We start from the raw sequence: 21,922 nt of genomic DNA on the forward strand, positions 1-21,922 counted from the left end.
CACAAATGTTTTGTTAGTATTCGTTTGTTTTCTCTTTAATTTTTGCTTTTCTAACTTAACTTGTTTATCTAATTTTATCAGTATTGCCTTATAAAATATATGTACAATTTTTTTTATTAAAATATTTGTTTTCTTTATTTACTTCAAAAATGTTATATGATTAGTTAAAATAATTTCATACATTGCACATATATAAGGAATTATTATATACTCTTTGTGAAAATCATAGTAAATTTGTTACTTTTAAATTTATATTTCGAATATATACATATCATCAGATTTTATTGCATTTTGTTTTGCTTTCTTTTTTCATTATATGTACATACATACAAAAATACATTTCTTATATTGCATTCTCTTACATTTATTTTTTATACTTATTTCATATAATATTAGTAGAAATTATTATTATATTTGTGTTATTATTAATCGTTAATTTTAAATTTCACATAAAATCGTTATTTTGTGTTATTTACATTGAAGTTATGTGTTGAATAAGTACATATTAAATATTTTCACATGAGGCGAATTGGTAAATACAGCTATTGTATGCGACATAGCGATTTTTTCTTCAGTCCTTGCCAATGTTCTACACAATAAATTTAATTATTTTATTCTCATAAGGTTTTACTTATTTGTTCGGCGGCGTATGATGTTCATTATTATTTGCATAAGTCATTTTGTCCCAAAATGTTATAAAAAGAATATACAGATGAAATTTCCAAACAATAATAATAACATGAAGCATAGAGTAATATATTTCATGAGTTTCGCAAGTGCATAATTAGGTCAAAAATACACACAAGTTCTTTCAATAGACGTGTTTATAACAATACGATTACTAAAAAAACTCAAAAAGATAATTTAGAGCAAACCCCAGCAAAGCTGCAGGTTATAATTTTAAAATTTTGTTTTTCTTAATTTAGTCTCCAGCAGTTCCTAATAATCAATATTGAATTTCAACTGACTTTACAAAAATCATTGCCGCCATTGGGCTAATTAAGCATTTGTTGCTGTTGTTGTTGTGTTACCACAACATGTTGCATTTGTTGTGTATGCATCTGTTGCTGGAGCTGTTGTTGCTGCTGTTGTTGTTGTTGTTGTTGCTGATTACTTGAATGCTGTTGTTGTGCCGAACTTGAGGACTGGGGTTGTACCTCAGTAATTGTTGCCACAGTGATTGGTTGTAGCATACTCGTTCCATGTTCGCTTTCATTCTGCATGCTAAGCTCAGCTTTTACACGGCGTGCAATATGCGAACGTGTGTGTTTTCTCAGATGATCTTTGCGGTAGAAACCTTTACCACATTCGTGACATAAGTGACGTTTTTCTCCCGAATGTATCACAAAGTGCAAACTCAATTGTTCTTTCCGTTTAAATGCCTTTAAACAGACTGTGCATATATAAGGTCTTTCTGGATTATGAGACTGTTTATGACGCGTCAGATGATCTTTGCGCTTCAAGGCCGCCTGACAAATATCGCAGATATAGCGTCTCTCAAGATTGTGTCCTACCAAATGTATTTCGAGCAAGTCCGGCTCGGGATATGCAACCTGGCATTCGGGGCACAAATATAAAGGGCTTCCATCCAGAGCTGTTGTAAGCCGAATTTCGCCAGGTCTCAATTTTGGCTTCCGATCCTTAGGACGTTTTTTTCGTTTCTTCTTTTTCGATGTATTAGTTGCACTAATAGCTGAGGTTGGGGCCATTGCAGCAGCGTCGCTAGTCGACGCATCTGCTTGTAGGTGTACTGTTGTTGCTCCTTGGTGCTGTTGTTGTTGCTGTATTTGCGCCTCCGTTTGTTGTTGAGGTATTGTAATGGTTGTTGTACCGCCAATGGTATTGATGCCAATAGGTGCTCCCGTTTGTACCTGTAAAACATGTTAGGCCAAGAACATTCCTCTTTTATCAATAACTGTTCCACTAAAAATATGGCAAATATATTTCATATAAATATATAAGCAAAGATTTGTATCTTATACTTACTACACCCTGATTTTCTTTCTTTATCGTTTCGGCTGAATACTTGAGGAAATGATGTAGCGACAATGGTAGTGTGTTTGCTGGAAGATGGGAGAGGTAATCAGCTACTGTGGTACCTGGTGTTAGCGATTGCCATGAGGTATTTTGTAGAACTACAGAAACATTAGTGAGGGGAAGAAATGTTAATCACAACCAATACTTCAGTCTATAATACGAAATTACGAATTGTTAATATGTCGGTTTAAATTTTGCTGACAAGTATTTTATGGTTCAAGCTTTATCCCTCTTTTCCGTTTAAGAACAAATTTCTATTAAACAAAAATTATATTAAAATGATAACTACCAAGGTCTAAAAGTGACAGTGGGCGTTGAAAAGTTTTCCCGATAGAGCGTATTTTAGTTAATTCATCATTCTTGTTGAAAAGTACTTCAGCAAGCAATTATTTCAGTTCTGTCCCAATTTTAACTCACCAAGCTTTGTATCCACACCTTGTTGTTGTAAAATGGCGTTGCACAAGTCCTGTGTTAACTCTTGTGGTCCAGACACTTGTTGTTGTTGAACATGCAGCTGATGTTGCTGCGTAGCATTTGTGACTGATACACCTGCCGCTGCCGCTGTCGTTGACGACGAAGCGGTAATCGTATTTTGTGGATACGCAATAGCTGCTGTAATCAAATGTTTATCATCCGCCTGTTGGGTAGTGTACGTTCGTATGTTACCATATTGTGGCTGTTGCTGTGCGCCGCTGGTGCCTGCTGTTTCTATAGTCACCAAATGTCCGTTGTATTTATCCCCTTGCAGCTCATCGCCCGATGTGCGGAACTTTGTATGTATGGCGGTGACGGTTGTTCCAGCAGCGATCGGTAGTGCTGGTTGGTTAAAGTGTGTCATACTTACGTTGGCAGACGATTGTTGCTGTTGCTGTTGTGGCTGCTGCTGCTGTGTTTGGTAGCGGGCGCTGGTGGAGGCAGTTTCCTCCTGCTGGGTTGCTCCTTGCGACGTTACAGTGGCGACCGCTGCCGCTGAGGTTACAGTCGAAACTTGTGGTGCTGCAGTTGTCGTGAACTGCGGCAACCCAGGAATAGTGGTTGTACCGGGGAAAGTATTACCAAATGGTGAAAAGTTCATTGCGATCCGAAAATAACGTTATTTTTGAATAATTCTGTAAAGGATTCACTTCTTTCCCGTATAGTGAGAGTTCTACTCCAAATAGTCAATTTAGGGAATACTAAGCGCTTTGATTCCAATGGATGTGGTGTCTGGAAAAATGATGGCGTTCAATTGAAAGCATTACTGAATATCAACTTGTTTCTATATAATTTCAAATGTACAGTAAGTGTACATATATGCACTATGTTAAAATCTTTTTCGCACCTGTTATACAAATTTGGAATTTCTACTATTAAAACATATAAACATGATAACATGAACAAAAACTAAATGTGTTGAAAATGTGGGTATTGCCATAAGATGCTCAAAGAAGTCTCATAAAAAATACTTTATAACTTGTGGACCATGCATAAACCAAATCAATCAAAAATACAATTTAACGTCACAGCAATAAATACATGCATACAAATAGCCCAGAAACCATTAGAGGAGATTTCCTAAAACTGTTGAGAGCGCAATAGGGCTGAAGCGCAATTTACTATGCGCATGACATAACCAAAACGGTTTCAGAATTTAGCATCAATGCGGTGAGAGGTAGTCAGGTATAGGATAGCGATGAGTGTCGGAATGTGTTGCAAGCAAAAATCATTTAATTTAACCGCATACTCTTACTTCTAAGTGCACTAAATGAAAACAGATGATGACATGGACGAGATATTCTCATTCATACTTTAAAAATATTGTTTACTAAAATAGCTAATGCAAATATACATATAAACAAAGTGTAAATGATTAAATAAAGTCACTAAAGGTTGCGGTAAGCGTTGACTTCAAGAGGTAAACATCTTGTTATATACTTGTATGGCATGCATGTGCAACATACATATGTACCATACATATATCCGTAGATGACTTATTGTTATTTGTATGTTCATATATTTATCTTATGAACGCACTTCACATGGTATTTTGTGCATTGATGACAAAGAGATTTGAGCGATATATCGATTTTCCAAAAGAAAAAACGATAAAGTTCTTTGGTTGTTGTAAGCAAGACTATTAGAAACTATTTTACAGTTACTACGCCAATCAACTAACCTTAAACAACACCAAAGCTCCAAGTGCATCGAATACCGCACACAAAGATCTGCACGGTGACTGGTCGAGCACAGCGTCAATGTAATAACAATCCTGCATAATGTGCGGCGTACGGTGCGTGGAATTGAAGTGGTTGTGAGAACTTCCTATGTACTTTTTTAAACATCAATTCGGCTCAATAGTTCTGTTATTATCATGTTTTTCATTCTCGGATAGCTTCTTTATTTTTGTATATGTATTTATTTGCACGATTTTTTTCATTTGTTATGGTTTAATAATTTCAGTTTACACAGCTTTGTGCGCATTTAGTTGCAATAAAGTATTGTCATTTTAATGCAATTTTTTTTCTTAGTAAACCCTCTTGCATGCAATAAGCCATTCATGTGGATTATAGCAGTGCTGTTATAAAGGAATAAAACTGCTAGCAAGAGCACCGATAACCATCCGAAAAGCAGCATTGCACCGGATATGACTAGCAATATAACACCGATACGACCGTTTTGCAATGCTATTTTTTCTACTCAACAGTGATTTTTAAAGTGACAGTTGCTTGAAAATGCTTAGACTGGAGCACTATTTCAGCCACTCGTTTTTATTCCTTGCCACTATCCCAATCAATATAAACCACTGCTGCCTGCCGGCTGACCCATCCCCACATAATGCTCCGCGTTCTCTTTTCTTGTTTGGTTGTTAACGTAAAGCTTTTTCTCCACAGTAGAAGTCTCAAAACAGAAGAAAAAATTAAAATACACACGCCTTACTCTGAAATAAGAGTCACTAGCACCTAACGGCATACGGCACACATATAGAACTGTATGCGTCCAAATAATTTGCAATCGAAAAGTATGCATTTCACTATGGTAGGACAATCATCCCCAACACCTACACAGCCGAAAGCATTTTCCGAACAAAAAGAAGAGAGAGAGAAATAAACAAATGAGAAAGCTTACGAGTGAAAAAATAAATTATGACAGAATTTAATTATTATATGTACATATGTACTTGCAAATATCAAAATTATTTCAATTATTGAATTAATACATAAAGTTAATAAATAAAATAATACTTATAAATTATAAATAATTATGAAAGCAAAGAATGTGTAATAATCATACAGTGACTTGGAATTTATCACCAAATATGTACGTATATATGTACATATGTATGTATAGTATATAGCTATAAATGTTATGATTTCTATTGACTTAATGCCATAACATACTTGTATGTACATTGTGCTTGACATACGGTTTTAACGGGCTCATAACCAATTACTCTATTAACTTTTTTCTATATAGTAGTACTAGTCATCAACAAGATTCCTTGAAGTTTTTTTTTATTTTTTAATAACAATTATTTTAAGTAATAATACTTTCGAAATACCATGCATTTACATTACACTCAAAACATCATGAGTCCGCATTGTATGATTATTGCATAAATAAATCACTCGCGTTAATAAAAATATAAATTTATACAAGTATGTGGTGTATATGGATATTATGAAACTAAATTTCACTTTCTTCGACTCGTGGATCGCGTGACCTCAATACGAATCAACACCAGTGATAACACACCATCAGGGTAACAGCTATTAGGCGCAATGCCATCCCCACCATTATCAACCAACATCTCTGCAGTGGCTGTGGTATAGGCAAGCATATTCGAGGATGTTGCCAACACCACCAAGCATCAGTAAATTTACTTGCATTACAAATGTGCATATGGACGTCATGTCCGCCGCGTCTACGAAACCACGCCATTGGCAACACCACATGTTCAACATCACGGTCAAGGACGACTGTATAGTGGAATGGGCGCTCATGGAGAGTTTACTTGGCCCAGCAAATTCCAAAAGCAATCACTTCGCATATTGGCGCTGTTGGCCTCTTCCTTTACCTCTGATGTCCTCAGAATGCAATTCGACCAATGCAGTATAAAGGACAGAGTACATAGGTCGATGCAGATTGTTTGACAACCATTCCACTAAACCTCTCGGCATTCCACCATTGCTATTAGCTGAGTGTTCCGTGTTCGTGATAACAATTATGGCACAGTGTTTTTAGAATGCCATTTGCGTGATAATTCCGCAATGCTTAGTTTTAACTAAAATATAAACGAAAAAAACTGAACCAAATATTATAATAAACGTAATGTCAACATTTGCATGAGAATTTATATACATACATATATATTAGTTTCACACAAAAATAGAAGAGTATTTCCAAACAAGTAAAACGATATATTATTTTATCTAGACTGTCTCCTGGAAAGTGGGAAACTAGTCCAAGCACCCATGTACATGTATACAATTGCTCGCGCGCCATACAATCTACTGAACCTCAAAACTGTGCAGAGAATGTATACCCTGTATTTATTAATTTATGTATATTTAATATGCATACATATGTGTATATATATATGAATAAACCTATATATGCATACATTCACATGGTAACCAGTGTTGTAACTTCATCATATTCGTTCATCATTATCTCCGTTGGCTACAACGCGCCATCAATGTTCTTTCCCTCCCAAAAGTTAAAGTCTTTGCAACAATAAGGCAATATTTACAGGCAGACAACTCCATACCAATTGTCATTGAGACCATAGCGTCATCGTCCCTGTTGCACTACCACCGTCAACATTTATGTCATAACTGTTCGTTTATATATGCACATATTTCCTGTACACCTACACAACTACAAGAATAGGTGCATATGTACATATGTACAAACATAATAATGCACGTTGCACTTTATGTTGTCTCTACATACATGTGTATGTATGTACATGCACGCATTCAACATTTTGAACGTCTATGAGTATTTGTGTACGCGCAATGCAGAGAAGTGTATATTCCACCCTGCGCTTCCACTCTACGTAAGTACAGCAGTCGCGTTAGCAGCACATTGCATCCCTTCGTTATTGGCGAGTTGGCCGCGACAAGTGCATTTACCTCTGTGGCTAACACATTCGCAAACAGCCTCGCACTCTGTCTGCTCTCTAATACTTATAACGTATGTACATATATATATTTAGGTATGTAGGTATATATGTATACGTGTTCCAATTTTCAATAGACCTGGTCGCTAGATGATGAGGTTGTTGTGGGCGGTTTCTACTTCAATCTATTTACATATAGACATAACTGAAACCGTTGCCGGCATCGTAGCCGGATTTCATCGCGAATTGGCCTTGGTAGTCGCGAGCGCGGTTGCAACTCCTGAATAGCTAAATACACTTGGTGGATGTTGATTGCAGGCTGTTGCTTTGAATTGCACGCATGAGTACAAATGGGGTATGCAGATTTGGGAACGATATCTGCATACCCATAGGGAGGTAGGAATACAAACACAATAGTGGGAAAGCTGCGGTTGTTGCATTACAGCCGCCGCCTTTTCCAGGGCCTGTTAACGAAACGCTTCCTACGAGCACTTGCCAGTTTTTATGTTCTCTGACATTGAATGCCGAAGACTGGGCGCTACTCCAACGCCTCCGCCGCATCTATATCACCGTTATTCTCATCGTCGTCGTGTCGTCGGCCTTGCATCCTTGCAGCGTGCAATGTACTTTCGTCCTTGCAGCCTTATAGCATTTTGTCGTGTTGTTGCCTTGTAGTCATGGCGTATTGAAATCGAAATTGGGTTGCCGTGAAATTTCGCTGTTTGTTGATGAACGACCTACTCCTTGTTGTCGGCATCAATGCTGCCTCTGAAGTTGTACATGTTTTCGCTTTTATTGTTGTTGCTGCTTCTACTGCTGCAACTGGTGTTATGCACTTTGGTGCAAGTGACCAAATTTCAATTGAGTTTTTTTGTTTTCCCTTTGCAGTTTCATCGTTTTGGTTGAAATTCGCGTTTCGTGTGTCCTTGAGCTACTTCGCTGTTCTTTATGTTCATCATTTACTTTACGCGGACGAATGTATGTATGTACATACATATGCTATATGTTAATTCGTGGGGTGAATGACTTTTTTATTGCATGATATTGCAAGGTCAGGTTGATATTGCTAACTTTACTAATTTGATAAAATTCTAAATAATACTTAAAATTTTTTTTATAATTATAAAGTTAGGTGATTAATAGTTTCCCTATTTTCAATAATAGTGTTATAAAATTTCGGGATAAAATGCAAAATAATGCTCCACTAAATATTATGTACAATATATAATATGCATATTATACGTATTAATTTCATTATATTGAAGGTAAATACCATAATATCTATTCTAATCTGATTTATTAATAATGAATTGTCATTACAACCACTCAAGAAGAACTTAGAACTTGCTTTTAAAGACATTTCGATAGCCATTTTAAGATTGATTTCATAGCTGGATCAAACAAATCGTTGTCGAAAAAGATAATTTTACATAAAAAATCCGGGTAAAGCACAATCTTGTATTCCATCATGCTTGATTATGTCGGTAAAAATAACAATAATAATATTTATATTAATACTAATAATAACAGTAATATCAATATTGCTCTTTAGAGAAAAAACAATTTTAAATATAAAAAAAGGTCTTCCCTATTATATCTGTTTGCTATTCGAATTATTTTCATTTAATATTATTAACGACACTATTAAGCAAACTTGAAATATAGTACATACAAAAGTTCACAAGGCTGGCAAGTGAAATTTTAAACTGACTAATATATTTCGCTAATAGGACTGCCGCAAAGTTGTGTTCACTTTAACTCTTGTATTCACTTTCCTCATAGTACTCCCAGGTAAATACATAAACAAACCGACTGACTACTACCCATACACACTTGTGAAACATTTACTACTTCTGAACTCTACTTACAAGTATAAGCTGTTTGACTGGCGGGCTGGCGAAACAAATTGGATTTTGGTGAAAATCGCGACTACGATGAAAATTGAGGCGCGAGTTTCGTATATAAGTTCACAATACGTACAAACAAACTTTTATCTTATTGTAATGCAGTCATTTCGAGATGACAGCGGCAATACCGCTGACAGATCCGAATGCGTAAGCGGCGACTTCACGATTACAACTACTACAAATACTATAGTAATACAGTTGCTGTGCTTGGGCTATGCATTAATATGCGACAGCGAGTGCTCCAATGATTACGATGAAACCAACAACAAAAAACGATTATTTCAAAACTGTAAATTTGTATGTATGCCCATGACATCAGGCAGACACGAATAACAGAAACAAATAAAAACACATGCTAGTAAAATAACAACTCCGAAATGCATATACATATGTAAGTGTATGTATGTATATTGAAATTTGGCAGACATTACAACAACAAAAACAAAGCGAAATTAAACTAGCAACACAAATACCGAAAGTGCATATCAAAAAACAAAAGCATTTACAACAACACAATTTCGAAATTTCAAACGTGCGCAGACATTCGTCCAAACACACATTTCTACACCATACGTGTCTGCGCTATTATGCACCCAAAAACATTACTCTCCACTTGCCTTTGCTGTGTCGGTAGTACATTGCTCATTCGCCCGTTGCAAACAATGCGACGCAGCTCTATCGATGTCTACCTGGACCGACATGTGTGTATACATCCAACCTGCAAATTTTCCCAATACAGTACGCTTGTTTTTACACAGATCACTTCGGCAATTACTCTTTACTATTCATTTTATATGCAAATTCATACTTCCTTATGCTTACACTGTCAAACTCGCTCCTATTCGCATAGGCCAATTTCAATTTTCATTTCTTTTTCAACAACCCCATTTTACTACATACATACATACTACATATGTATACTTATGTGTCCTGCTCTTGCAAGTTGTAGTAGTACACATCGCTGGCGTCTCTCTTCCAATTTTCTCTCAATCGCACTGTGCTTTCATTTTTCCCGCGTGGCGTATACGTAATATTCTCATTTCTCTTTTATCATACGTACATACATATGTACTATACATATGCAAATATAAATACGTAATGCATGTACATATTTGTAAGTATTTCCGTTTTATAAGCGTAAAACTTAGTATATATATTATAAATATCGGTTTTACTTTCATATATATATTTTTATTTACATACTTAGTGTATATGCACAGTGCCAAACTTGGTAGGACATTAATCAAAACCACAAAATTGTTTATAATAAATAATTCAAAATTAATGTACTTATAAGTATACACATACTGATCTATATATAGCAAAAGTAAGAAAAAAATTAAAATACTTGACATAAATTCTAAACCACATACGATATAAAAGAAAAACTTGATCATTATATCAATTCGTTATTTATTTTATCCATTACAATTGTAAATCATTTGAAAAGTTCAGTCAGCGAACTAAATCATGAACTTCAGCAAACTATTAAAAATATTCTAGCAAGTGTTCTACAAACACAACTTTATACATTTATGTAGTAGACAACACTATCCACGCGTTCTCCATTAGTATATAAACATACATACATACATACATATGTATGTCTCTGGCATACTGATTTCACTAAAACTAATATAATCAAGGCATACTAGAATACAGTTTTTGACAATAAAAAGGGAATTGTAATAACAGCAAAACTAGGCGCTCCTACTCATTCTCTCACAACAAATTTTCCTTCACCTCAGTGGTCGGATAACAATCACTCATGCTTAGATATCTGATATTCGCGAATTTTCATTCATAAAACTCAACGCTAAATGCCAAAATCTAAAATTCTAAACAGAACCAATATTCTAATATTGTTTTTTTTTCTCTAGCGCTGCAAATGGCAGACATCCCACCAAACACGCGATGATTGCAACGTTCAGAATGTTAGTAGTGGTACGACTGAGTTAGCAACACACACATTTATGCAACATATGCATTACGCATCTTTAGTGAAAACAATGCATTGGATTTGACGTCCATATGCATACACGAAACCTCTTAAATTTTTTACTCGGGAGGCATGAAAAAAAGCTCACCTTGCAAGTAGAATACATTTTTTTTGAATGGAGACTATAGAGGATGGTCCTTGGTTGGCTTTTACTTAGAGTTCTCATCTTACACACATGTTGGCATATGCATATTTATGCATAATACATAAATACACGCATTACGTCACATCGGATCATCTGACAAAAATTAATATGCCGCATTATGAGTGCATTGTTAAGTTTCTTGTCGAAGTAAGCTTCATAACATTTTTGGAACTGTTACTTAAGCAATTTTTACAAGAAATACATTTTACTTACATAACTAAGCTGTCATACATATGAATGTTGTATTTACTAAAATAGTTTATTGAATAAATACTCGATATTCGTAACATTTCCCTCCCTAAACTAATTTTAAACTGCTCATTTGATGTCCACATGAAAATAAATATAAATAAGCGCATTTATATTGACGTATAATATTATATGCTTACACATATCGAGTACGTATGTATGTATGTATATGAGTTTCTGTGCAAATTTATTTTGTGGAGACTGTACATTTGCACTAAAATTATATAAAACGCATTTTTGCGGCAATGTTTGAATATTTGTCCGGTGCTCCACACTCCATATGCACGTATACTCGGAAATGCATGCGTATCTATCTAAATATGTATGTAGCTAGGTATGTATGTATATATGTATAAAAATGTGTATGCAGATAAATTGACGATGGATTTTTTGTTGTCAAAGTTGTTGTTGGTTGTGTTTTGTCTAGACTGTACGCAAAATTTATTGTATTAATTGCCATCTCGTTTGTGTTATTGTTGTTTCAGCTGGAGTTACTATCCGCACAACAAATCAAAAACAAAGAAAGATGCCCAACCATTTACATTTATAGATAGCTTTATATAAAATAAAATAAATATATTAACATAAAATACACATTCATACACTATAGCACGTATGTACGTTAGTATGTAACTGCATGAAGACAGTACACATACATATGTCGGTATGTGGATTGGGGTACACAAATACACATATGTATTTCTGTAAGAACACGTACATACTTATGCTTACATCTACAAGTACTATTTACATCTTTATTAGTTATCCCCCTTCACACCCTTTTTTGTGATATGTGTCTTCATTTAGTCGGACGGACGCAGGGTTCTATAAGGACAACCGCTATTACTTGCCATAATTGTATATACATACTATATACATATGTATATAATTTCAATTTCTTCTTTATCAAAAATAAGCGCAAAATTGTTTTAAATTAAAGTTTGCTCTTGTAGTTTTTTTTCGAATTTATTTTATGTTCGTGTGGGCAAATCAGGCCCATTCGTGTCAGGCAAAAGCAAACTTTAAGAGCTAAAAATAAACTTCCACTTATTATGTCTAGAATCAGAAATTGGACATTAAAACAAAAACCAACCAAAAACCAAATCAATTTTGTTGACCGGTCTAATTTACTCCTTATTTCTTCTTAATTTTTATCTTCATATGTGCGCAACAACAAACCACTTATTGCCAAGGTAAGCTTTACAGTAAAAGGATTATTAACATCAAATTATAATACACAATGTAACTAAAGGTCAAATCAGTAAAATTTTGCGTAGTTTTTGATTTCTATTAATAGAAACAGACAAGCCAACCAGAACAGATACATCTACATATACTAATTGCCCAGACCTACATTAAATCATCTCATTATTCTGAACATTATCATATGTGGTATGTACATATGTGGATTATTATATACTATACATATTCGTTCATTAACTTCTACTCAGCGTTATAATATGCTAATTGATTCTCTTCATATACACATACATACAATATATACAATATTTATAGCTTCATTGGTATTGTCGCCTAATCGTGTCATTGGGGCATGCAATGGCATTTGCTAGTCTCATGGATAACCATGTTTGAATTATTTGTGTTGTTATTGCTTTTAATGAGGATGCTACTTAACGTTTACCTTAGTAATGTCTTTCTCGTAATTTGAGCCTCTATATACTTACTACACTTGTATATTGGTAATTTTTGGTTTGAGCACTTTAGAGAGTGTGAAATGTATAATCACGCAGTTTCCAAATTATGTTGACAAAATTTCGTTTATACCACACACATATTTTGGCAATTAGGCAAATCAATACAACCGAAGGTAACTTAATTAACAAAATTCACAATTTAAACGAAATGAAAGTTAAATAAAGAAGACAAATGTTTGTGAACAACAAAGAAAGTTAGTAAGCTTAAACTTTGACAAGGTAACCTCTTGATATCACCCCAGCACTGATCAGGCATGGTGCCTGCTTTCCTTTTATAGAGCCAGCTTCCTCTAAAATCACCTTGTGACTTACCCATCAAAACACATCGCGGGGCGGACGTTAACTAAACACTGGCTTCCCGTGAGGTCAACTTCTGACTTTCAAATCACATCACATTTAGACGCGAAACTCACCTAAGCACTGGTCAGGCCCGGTGCCTGCTTTGCCTATATAGAGCCAACTGGCAGCCAATTTCCCGCGAATTTACCGCGTGATTTTCAAATCAAATCACATCGCGGCGCTAGAGTCACCTAAGCACTGGTCAGGCACGGTGCCTGCTTTGCTTATATAGAGCTTATCAACTGGCAACCAATTTGCCGCGAATTTACCGCATGACTTTCAAATCACAACACATCACGGCGCCAGAGTCTCTGAAGTACTGACCAGGCACGGCGCCTGCTTTGCTTATAAAGAGCCAACCGGCAGCCAATTTCCCGCGAATTTACCGCGTGACTTTCAAATCACAACACGTCACGGCGCCAGAGTCTCTGAAGTACTGACCAGGCACGGTGCCTGCTTTGCTTATATAGAGCCAACTGGCAGCCAATTTTCCGCGAATTTACCGCGTGACTTTCAAATCACAACACATCACGGCGCCAGAGTCTCTGAAGCACTGGCCAGTCACGGTGCCTGCTTTGCTTATATAGAGCCAACTGGCAGCCAATTTCCCGCGAATTTACCGCGTGACTTTCAAATCACAACACATCACGGCGCTAAAGTCACTGAAGCACTGGCCAGGTAGGGTGCCTGCTTTGCTTATATAGAGCCAACTGGCAGCCAATTTCCCGCGAATTTACCGCGTGACTTTCAAATCACAACACATCACGGCGCTAGAGTCACTGAAGCACTGGCCAGGTATGGTGCCTGCTTTGCTTATATAGAGCCAACTGGCAGCCAATTTCCCGCGAATTTACCGCGTGACTTTCAAATCACAACACATCACGGCGCTAGAGTCACTGAAGCACTGGCCAGGTATGGTGCCTGCTTTGCTTAAATAGAGCCAACTGGCAGCCAATTTCCCGCGAATTTACCGCGTCACTTTCAAATCACAACACATCACGGCGCTAGAGTCACTGAAGCACTGGCCAGGCACGGTGCCTGCTTTGCTTATATAGAGCCAACTGGCAGCCAATTTTCCGCGAATTTACCGCGTGACTTTCAAATCACAACACATCACGGCGCCAGAGTCTCTGAAGCACTGGCCAGGCACGGTGCCTGCTTTGCTTATATAGAGCCAACTGGCAGCCAATTTTCCGCGAATTTACCGCGTGACTTTCAAATCACAACACATCACGGCGCCAGAGTCTCTGAAGCACTGGCCAGGCACGGTGCCTGCTTTGCTTATATAGAGCCAACTGGCAGCCAATTTCCCGCGAATTTACCGCGTGACTTTCAAATCACAACACATCACGGCGCTAGAGTCACTGAAGCACTGGCCAGGCACGGTGCCTGCTTTGCTTAAATAGAGCCAACTGGCAGCCAATTTCCCGCGAATTTACCGCGTGACTTTCAAATCACAACACATCACGGCGCTAGAGTCACTGAAGCACTGGCCAGGTATGGTGCCTGCTTTGCTTATATAGAGCCAACTGGCAGCAAATTTCCCGCGAATTTACCGCGTGACTTTCAAATCACAACACATCACGGCGCTAGAGTCACTGAAGCACTGGCCAGGCACGGTGCCTGCTTTGCTTAAATAGAGCCAACTGGCAGCCAATTTTCCGCGAATTTACCGCGTGACTTTCAAATCACAACACATCACGGCGCTAGAGTCACTGAAGCACTGGCCAGGTATGGTGCCTGCTTTGCTTATATAGAGCCAACTGGCAGCAAATTTCCCGCGAATTTACCGCGTGACTTTCAAATCACAACACATCACGGCGCTAGAGTCACTGAAGCACTGGCCAGGCACGGTGCCTGCTTTGCTTAAATAGAGCCAACTGGCAGCCAATTTTCCGCGAATTTACCGCGTGACTTTCAAATCACAACACATCACGGCGCTAGAGTCACTGAAGCACTGGCCAGGCACGGTGCCTGCTTTGCTTAAATAGAGCCAACTGGCAGCAAATTTCCCGCGAATTTACCGCGTGACTTTCAAATCACAACACATCACGGCGCTAGAGTCACTGAAGCACTGGCCAGGCACGGTGCCTGCTTTGCTTAAATAGAGCCAACTGGCAGCCAATTTTCCGCGAATTTACCGCGTGACTTTCAAATCACAACACATCACGGCGCCAGAGTCTCTGAAGCACTGGCCAGGCACGGTGCCTGCTTTGCTTATATAGAGCCAACTGGCAGCCAATTTCCCGCGAATTCCCCGCGTGACTTTCAAATCACAACACATCACGGCGCCAGAGTCTCTGAAGCACTGGCCAGGCACGGTGCCTGCTTTGCTTATATAGAGCCAACTGGCAGCCAATTTTCCGCGAATTTACCGCGTGACTTTCAAATCACAACACATCACGGCGCTAGAGTCACTGAAGCACTGGCCAGGCACGGTGCCTGCTTTGCTTAAATAGAGCCAACTGGCAGCCAATTTCCCGCGAATTTACCGCGTGACTTTCAAATCACAACACATCACGGCGCTAGAGTCACTGAAGCACTGGCCAGGCACGGTGCCTGCTTTGCTTAAATAGAGCCAACTGGCAGCCAATTTTCCGCGAATTTACCGCGTGACTTTCAAATCACAACACATCACGGCGCTAGAGTCACTGAAGCACTGGCCAGGTATGGTGCCTGCTTTACTTATATAACTGGCAGCTAGCTTCCCGCGAATTTTCCGCGCGACTTTGCAATCACATCACATCACGGCGCTAGAGTCACTGAAGCACTGGCCAGGTATGGTGCCTGCTTTGCTTAAATAGAGCCAACTGGCAGCCAATTTCCCGCGAATTTACCGCGTGACTTTCAAATCACAACACATCACGGCGCTAGAGTCACTGAAGCACTGGCCAAGTATGGTGCCTGCTTTGCTTATATAGAGCCAACTGGCAGCCAATTTCCCGCGAATTTACCGCGTGACTTTCAAATCACAACACATCACGGCGCTAGAGTCACTGAAGCACTGGCCAGGCACGGTGCCTGCTTTGCTTATATAGAGCCAACTGGCAGCCAATTTTCCGCGAATTTACCGCGTGACTTTCAAATCACAACACATCACGGCGCTAGAGTCACTGAAGCACTGGCCAGGTATGGTGCCTGCTTTACTTATATAACTGGCAGCTAGCTTCCCGCGAATTTTCCGCGCGACTTTGCAATCACATCACATCGCTTCGCGAGTGTCATCTAAGCATTGTTTTATAAATAATGCAATTTAATGATGTAGATATAATACTACTAAATATGTTTTAATTCATATGCAATTAAGGCATTTCACATAAATAAATCTTTACGAAAAATATATTGAACTTTAATTTATGTCTGCCACTAACTACCACTAATACTAATCCTAATATCAGCTCTTTAAATGGAAAAGCTGCTGACTAGTTGGACTTGTAGTGCACTCTAGTTGCAGCGCTTTTTATGACCAGTCACTTCACTTTAAGGTGCAGTTAAAACCGAACCTCAGATGGGGTATCTATTTGCATAAATACATTGAGATACTCCAGCAATACTTAATGCAATAACGGGAAATCTTATGAAGTGATTTTGTTCAGTTCAGTTAGTTATTTTAAACTTTTTCCTGCATGTGCAAAGTGGACGAAATAACTGGTTTTGTAAGGGAACAAAATAATAATAATAATAACCGAAATATAGTAAGCGAGAGAGAATGCATTGATTAAGAAACTAAGCAGAGAAGTAAAAAACAAAAGCACTGTTGTGAGCAACACGTTTAACCATCGAAGTTGTTGGCCGAAGGTGCGCACAAAACTTCGAAAGCCATACGATTTAGTTGTTAAATCGGAATACGTGGCGTCGGTTGCAACCACGAATTCGAGGTTTGTGTTGTGAGATACATACACACACTAGTAGTAGAAATCTTACAACATTCCAATAAACTGGTCGCGCATGTGTAATGTGTAATTCAAGTGGTTAATAATATTCAGTTATTAGAATAGAGTATAATAGATTCAAATATAAAATAAAATGTGTTCCAATAATGAAACATGTACACTAGTACGACAAGTTTTTAATTATTAACATTTGATCAAAATGAGGTTTTGCATTATTATGAAAGGAGGAGAAGAAAAGTCAAAATAAGAACTTGGAGTATTTTGCATGGGAAAATATAAAGTGAATTAACAGATTAAGCACATCCCAAACTGCCATGTCTAGCATTGCTACCACCGTAAAACGCCGTAAGCCGTTAGTTAAATCGAAATCAAAAAATACAACCATAGGCACAGGTGCCGTTTCCACTGTTACTACCTCCACTACTACAAACACATTAAGTGACCCAGTTATAAACTATAGCGCGAATGATCCATTTGATAAAGCGACGTTAGCCAACGCGTCATCAAACAAAAGACTTCAACGCTTCTCATTAAGCGACATACTTGTTGGTATAATGCCAAGAACAACAAAAAAACAAGCTAACAGTAATAATGTATCAAGTAACACATCAAACAGCAATCCCACCACCGCTTTGGTATTGCGCACAACTTCTCCCACTTTGTACAATGCCAGCATAGCCTGTTGCCGCGACGTCAACTGCCGTCTAAATGCGTTGAATGAGCATTTTACAGCGCTTGTTCAGCAAAAACACCACCATCAATTTATTCAACGTGCATCGGTTTGTTCAAATGCATCTTCGTCGTCAGGTATGTCCCATACCAAAAGTAGCAGACGGAGTAGAAGTTCTACCGTCACTGGTTTGAGCCGAAACGAAACAACTGCGACACCTACCGTACCAGCGATTGCAGCAGCAGCTCTGCGCGATGGCTCACCAGATTCAGGTGTAGGCAGTGATGCTGCAATGGCGAAAGTATTTCGTGCTGTCGCCGAAACAACAACAAGCGACGATTCTACTTTGTCTTCGCTAGGGCAATATCTTACCGTACACCTACAGCTGGATTTGTGTACGTGGATCTTGTTTGTTTTAGCAGCTTTCACACGTTTCTATAAGCTTTCTATACCCCACCATGTTGTGTAAGTTTCTCTTCATATCATGCAATTGCATAAAGTAATGCATTATGTCTTGTCTCGCAGATTTGATGAAATACATTATGGAAAATATATCTCCCTTTACACGCGAAACATTTTCTTCTTCGACCAGCATCCGCCGCTAGGAAAACAACTCATAGCTGCGGTTGCATACACAGCCGGCAGTTACGATGGCAATTACACATTTCCACATATCGGAGCGGAATATAACAAAAATATGCCAATTTTTTGGTTACGCTTTATGCCAGCGTTGTGTGGCAGCGCATTAGCGCCTATCGTCTACAAGCTTCTCATAGCCGCACGTCTTTCTCGATGGTCCGCTTTGTTAGGAGGAATACTTATTATTTTGGATAATGCATTGCTCACACAATCACGGTTTATTTTGATGGAGTCAATGCTTTTATTATTTGAAGCTTGTGGCCTGTATTACATGTTGCGTTTTCAAGAAAGTAATTTCGGTAGCTCTCTTTGGTTGATATTTGGATTAGCGTCCGCATCTTGTTTCTCTTTTGCAACCAGTGTAAAATATGCGGGCTTTTTGACTTATGGTCTTACAACCTACCTTTCTTGCCGATTTTTATGGGATAAACTTTACGATGCTACGCTTTCAAGCAAGTTCTGCAAGTTTTCTACCTTACTCTTCGCATATTTAATCTCTACATATTACAGATCTGCATATTATTTTACAAACCATTGGCCGTATCGTTTTATTCACAATTGTGCCAATTATGTTGTATATAGGCGTTTTCTTCGTTCATTTGCAACTATTATATCGTGCTGGGCCACATGATAGTATAATGACAAGTGCCTTTCAAGCTTCTCTTGATGGTGGATTAGCTTCGATAACAAAAGGTCAGCCACTCAAAGTGGCTCATGGTTCACAGGTAACTCTGCGTCACACACATGGTCGTACATGTTGGTTACATTCACATACCCACGTGTATCCAGTGCGATATCCGGATAAGCGTGGCTCTTCACATCAACAACAAGTCACATGCTATTCCTTTAAAGACGTAAATAACTGGTGGATTATTAAGCGCCCACATCGAGAAGATTTAGTCGTCGGGAATGAGTTGGATGTTATACGTCATGGAGATATTATTCAATTAGTACATGGGATCACCAGCCGTGGCCTCAACTCTCATGACGTGGCCGCACCCATGACCCCACAATGTCAGGAAGTCTCATGTTATATCGACTATGAAATTAAAATGCCTGGCGAGTTATTGTGGCGTGTGGAAATTTTGAACCGCGAGACGGTAGGTAATAAATAAGTGAAAATAATTAAGTATGCTTCGGAGATAATTTCCATATTCAGATAATTCATCTAAGAATTACAATCTTTGATTACATGAAATATGCTCAAAACTACTTTTATAGGAAGGAAACATATGGCATGCCATTAAATCGGAAGTGCGACTAATCCATCATACCACGGGTGCAGCGTTACGTTTTAGCGGGCGTCAACTTCCAGAATGGGGTTTTAATCAACATGAAGTGGTGGCAGATCGGAACGTGGAGCACAAAGACGCAATATGGAATGTTGAAGAACATCGTTATACAAAAAGTAATTATATATTGTGTATACATCTTGTCCTTTCCCGTCGTAGAAACCGCTTACGCGGTTATACATATACAACCGAAATAATGGAAGATCATTTTAATAATGAATAATAATTTTCATTACACAGCAGAGGACCAGCGTGAACGGGAACGACAACTGCTTAAAGCTGAGATGATTCCAACGAAAAAGACGAAGCTAACTTTTTTAGCAAAATTCTTCGAATTGCAAACGAAAATGCTTTGGGGCACAAAACAGCTAGATACCCACATGTATAGCTCCTCGCCCCTCGAATGGCCATTGTTAGATAAAGGCATTGCTTATTGGGTTGACACAAAAACTGGCAGTCAGATACATTTGCTGGGTAACATAATTATTTGGTACACCGGAACTGCAGGACTGTTTTTGTATATCTTACTGAATATATTCTATGTACTACGTCGACGACGCCTCCATTTCGATCTGCCAGAAAATGAATGGCACCGATTCCGCCAAGTCGGCGACATCTTTTTAGTTGCGTACTTTATACATTACTTACCATATTTTACAATGGATCGTGCATTGTTTTTGCATAACTATCTACCTGCCTTCCTATTCAAACTCTTACTGTTATGCTATGTACTTGAGCACATTGACTATTTGCTACGATTATACTGTTATGTTAATTGTAAATATAACGTTAAAGGTACTTTGCAGCCACAGCGGATTTGGTTAGTCCGAAGCTATCGTCTGTGTATTTTAATATGGCTTGTATCTGTTATATGGGTCTTTATAAAATTCTTGCCATTAACCTATGGCATGCAAAAACTGAGCCCGCAGAAGGTGATCAGTTTACGGTGGAAAGACACTTGGGACTTTATAATACAAGTCCACAAGTCTACGAGTAATCGGATTTAACGATTTCCAACGTATCTTACAAATCGGATGGTTGTTATAAATATTAATATGTATGTATATGTACACTCACATAGTAGATAACATAAGTACGTCTAATTTATTTTAAAAAGGCAGCGAATTCATCGCAAATGTAAGCATAGACTTTTAATAAAAATTATATTTTAATCACCATATGCCAATAATAATACAATAATAAATATTTAATAAACATAAAAATGTTGAATTATTCTCTTCTATAATTGACTCATTTGCAACCGCGTTTTCAACTGTTCATAAAATTGTGATTGTAACAAATATGTACATGTTAATTAAAAAATTTAGCAACAATATATATGTATGTTTGTATATCCTTTCTCAAATACTTTTGGGAGTTATTATTGCATATATAAATAAATACTAGTAGCTCTGATTTTATCTTACCTTTACCCTACACAACATCCTTGGAATATTTTTTTACTGTTATTATAAGTTCTACAAAAACAACTGTTGGTTCATATCCGTTTCCGAAGAAGCTATCCACTTAAAATATATATGTGTGAAGATTTGCGATTGATAAATTCTTGTGATACACTTTTAGTGTGAATTAATTAATGCTTTCGTTAATTTAACTTCTATTTATTTATCAATTATTTGAAAAAAAGAAACCTTAATATTGAGTAAAATAATGGTGCTTGAACAATATACAACTGTTATAACTATGCCGATAAAAGTAACTATTATTGTGAATTTTGGCAATTCTTTTTCTAGTTTTATTTTTTGTAAGAACCGTCCCTGGTTTATTTAAAATAGAAAGTATTTTTAGATTATGACAGATTCGTCGACTAAAAGACTGTCATTCGTATGTATTCAGTTCTTGGCTGCCAGCTGCACGGTAATTGGCAAACATATGTTATTTGTTTGTTATTTCGATTCCAAAAAAAGTCCTATTT

At 37.7% G+C, this 21,922-nt stretch overlaps 2 protein-coding genes across 16 annotated transcripts; one reads left to right on the plus strand and one right to left on the minus strand.

Annotated features, from left to right (window-relative positions):
- Positions 1-735: 735 nt before the first annotated feature.
- On the minus strand, positions 736-21,755 carry LOC120776745 (zinc finger protein 184). Of its 9 annotated transcripts, none has more exons than XM_040107696.1 (5): positions 4,193-5,130; positions 2,704-3,243; positions 2,455-2,646; positions 1,987-2,135; positions 736-1,871 (listed from the first exon to the last, which is right to left on the minus strand). In XM_040107696.1, the coding sequence occupies exons 2-5, from the start codon at positions 3,110-3,112 to the stop codon at positions 996-998; spliced, it is 1,626 nt and encodes a 541-aa protein (XP_039963630.1). In that variant the 5' UTR covers positions 3,113-3,243; positions 4,193-5,130; the 3' UTR covers positions 736-995. The 9 variants fall into 9 exon arrangements, with proteins under 9 accessions (XP_039963630.1, XP_039963633.1, XP_039963629.1 ...); XM_040107699.1 differs by having other exon boundaries at positions 2,473-2,649; XM_040107695.1 differs by having other exon boundaries at positions 2,455-2,649.
- On the plus strand, positions 3,689-21,407 carry LOC120776743 (protein O-mannosyltransferase 1). Of its 7 annotated transcripts, XM_040107680.1 has the most exons (7): positions 3,816-3,931; positions 10,926-10,979; positions 17,708-18,520; positions 18,581-19,146; positions 19,205-19,794; positions 19,916-20,102; positions 20,227-21,407. In XM_040107680.1, the coding sequence occupies exons 2-7, from the start codon at positions 10,960-10,962 to the stop codon at positions 20,991-20,993; spliced, it is 2,943 nt and encodes a 980-aa protein (XP_039963614.1). In that variant the 5' UTR covers positions 3,816-3,931; positions 10,926-10,959; the 3' UTR covers positions 20,994-21,407. The 7 variants fall into 7 exon arrangements, with proteins under 7 accessions (XP_039963621.1, XP_039963614.1, XP_039963616.1 ...); XM_040107687.1 differs by lacking the exon at positions 10,926-10,979 and having other exon boundaries at positions 3,689-3,931; positions 17,846-18,520; XM_040107682.1 differs by lacking the exon at positions 10,926-10,979 and having other exon boundaries at positions 17,590-18,520.
- Positions 21,756-21,922: the final 167 nt, after the last annotated feature.

Source organism: Bactrocera tryoni, chromosome 5 (genome assembly GCF_016617805.1).
Source record: "Bactrocera tryoni isolate S06 chromosome 5, CSIRO_BtryS06_freeze2, whole genome shotgun sequence".
Taxonomy (NCBI): domain Eukaryota; kingdom Metazoa; phylum Arthropoda; class Insecta; order Diptera; family Tephritidae; genus Bactrocera; species Bactrocera tryoni.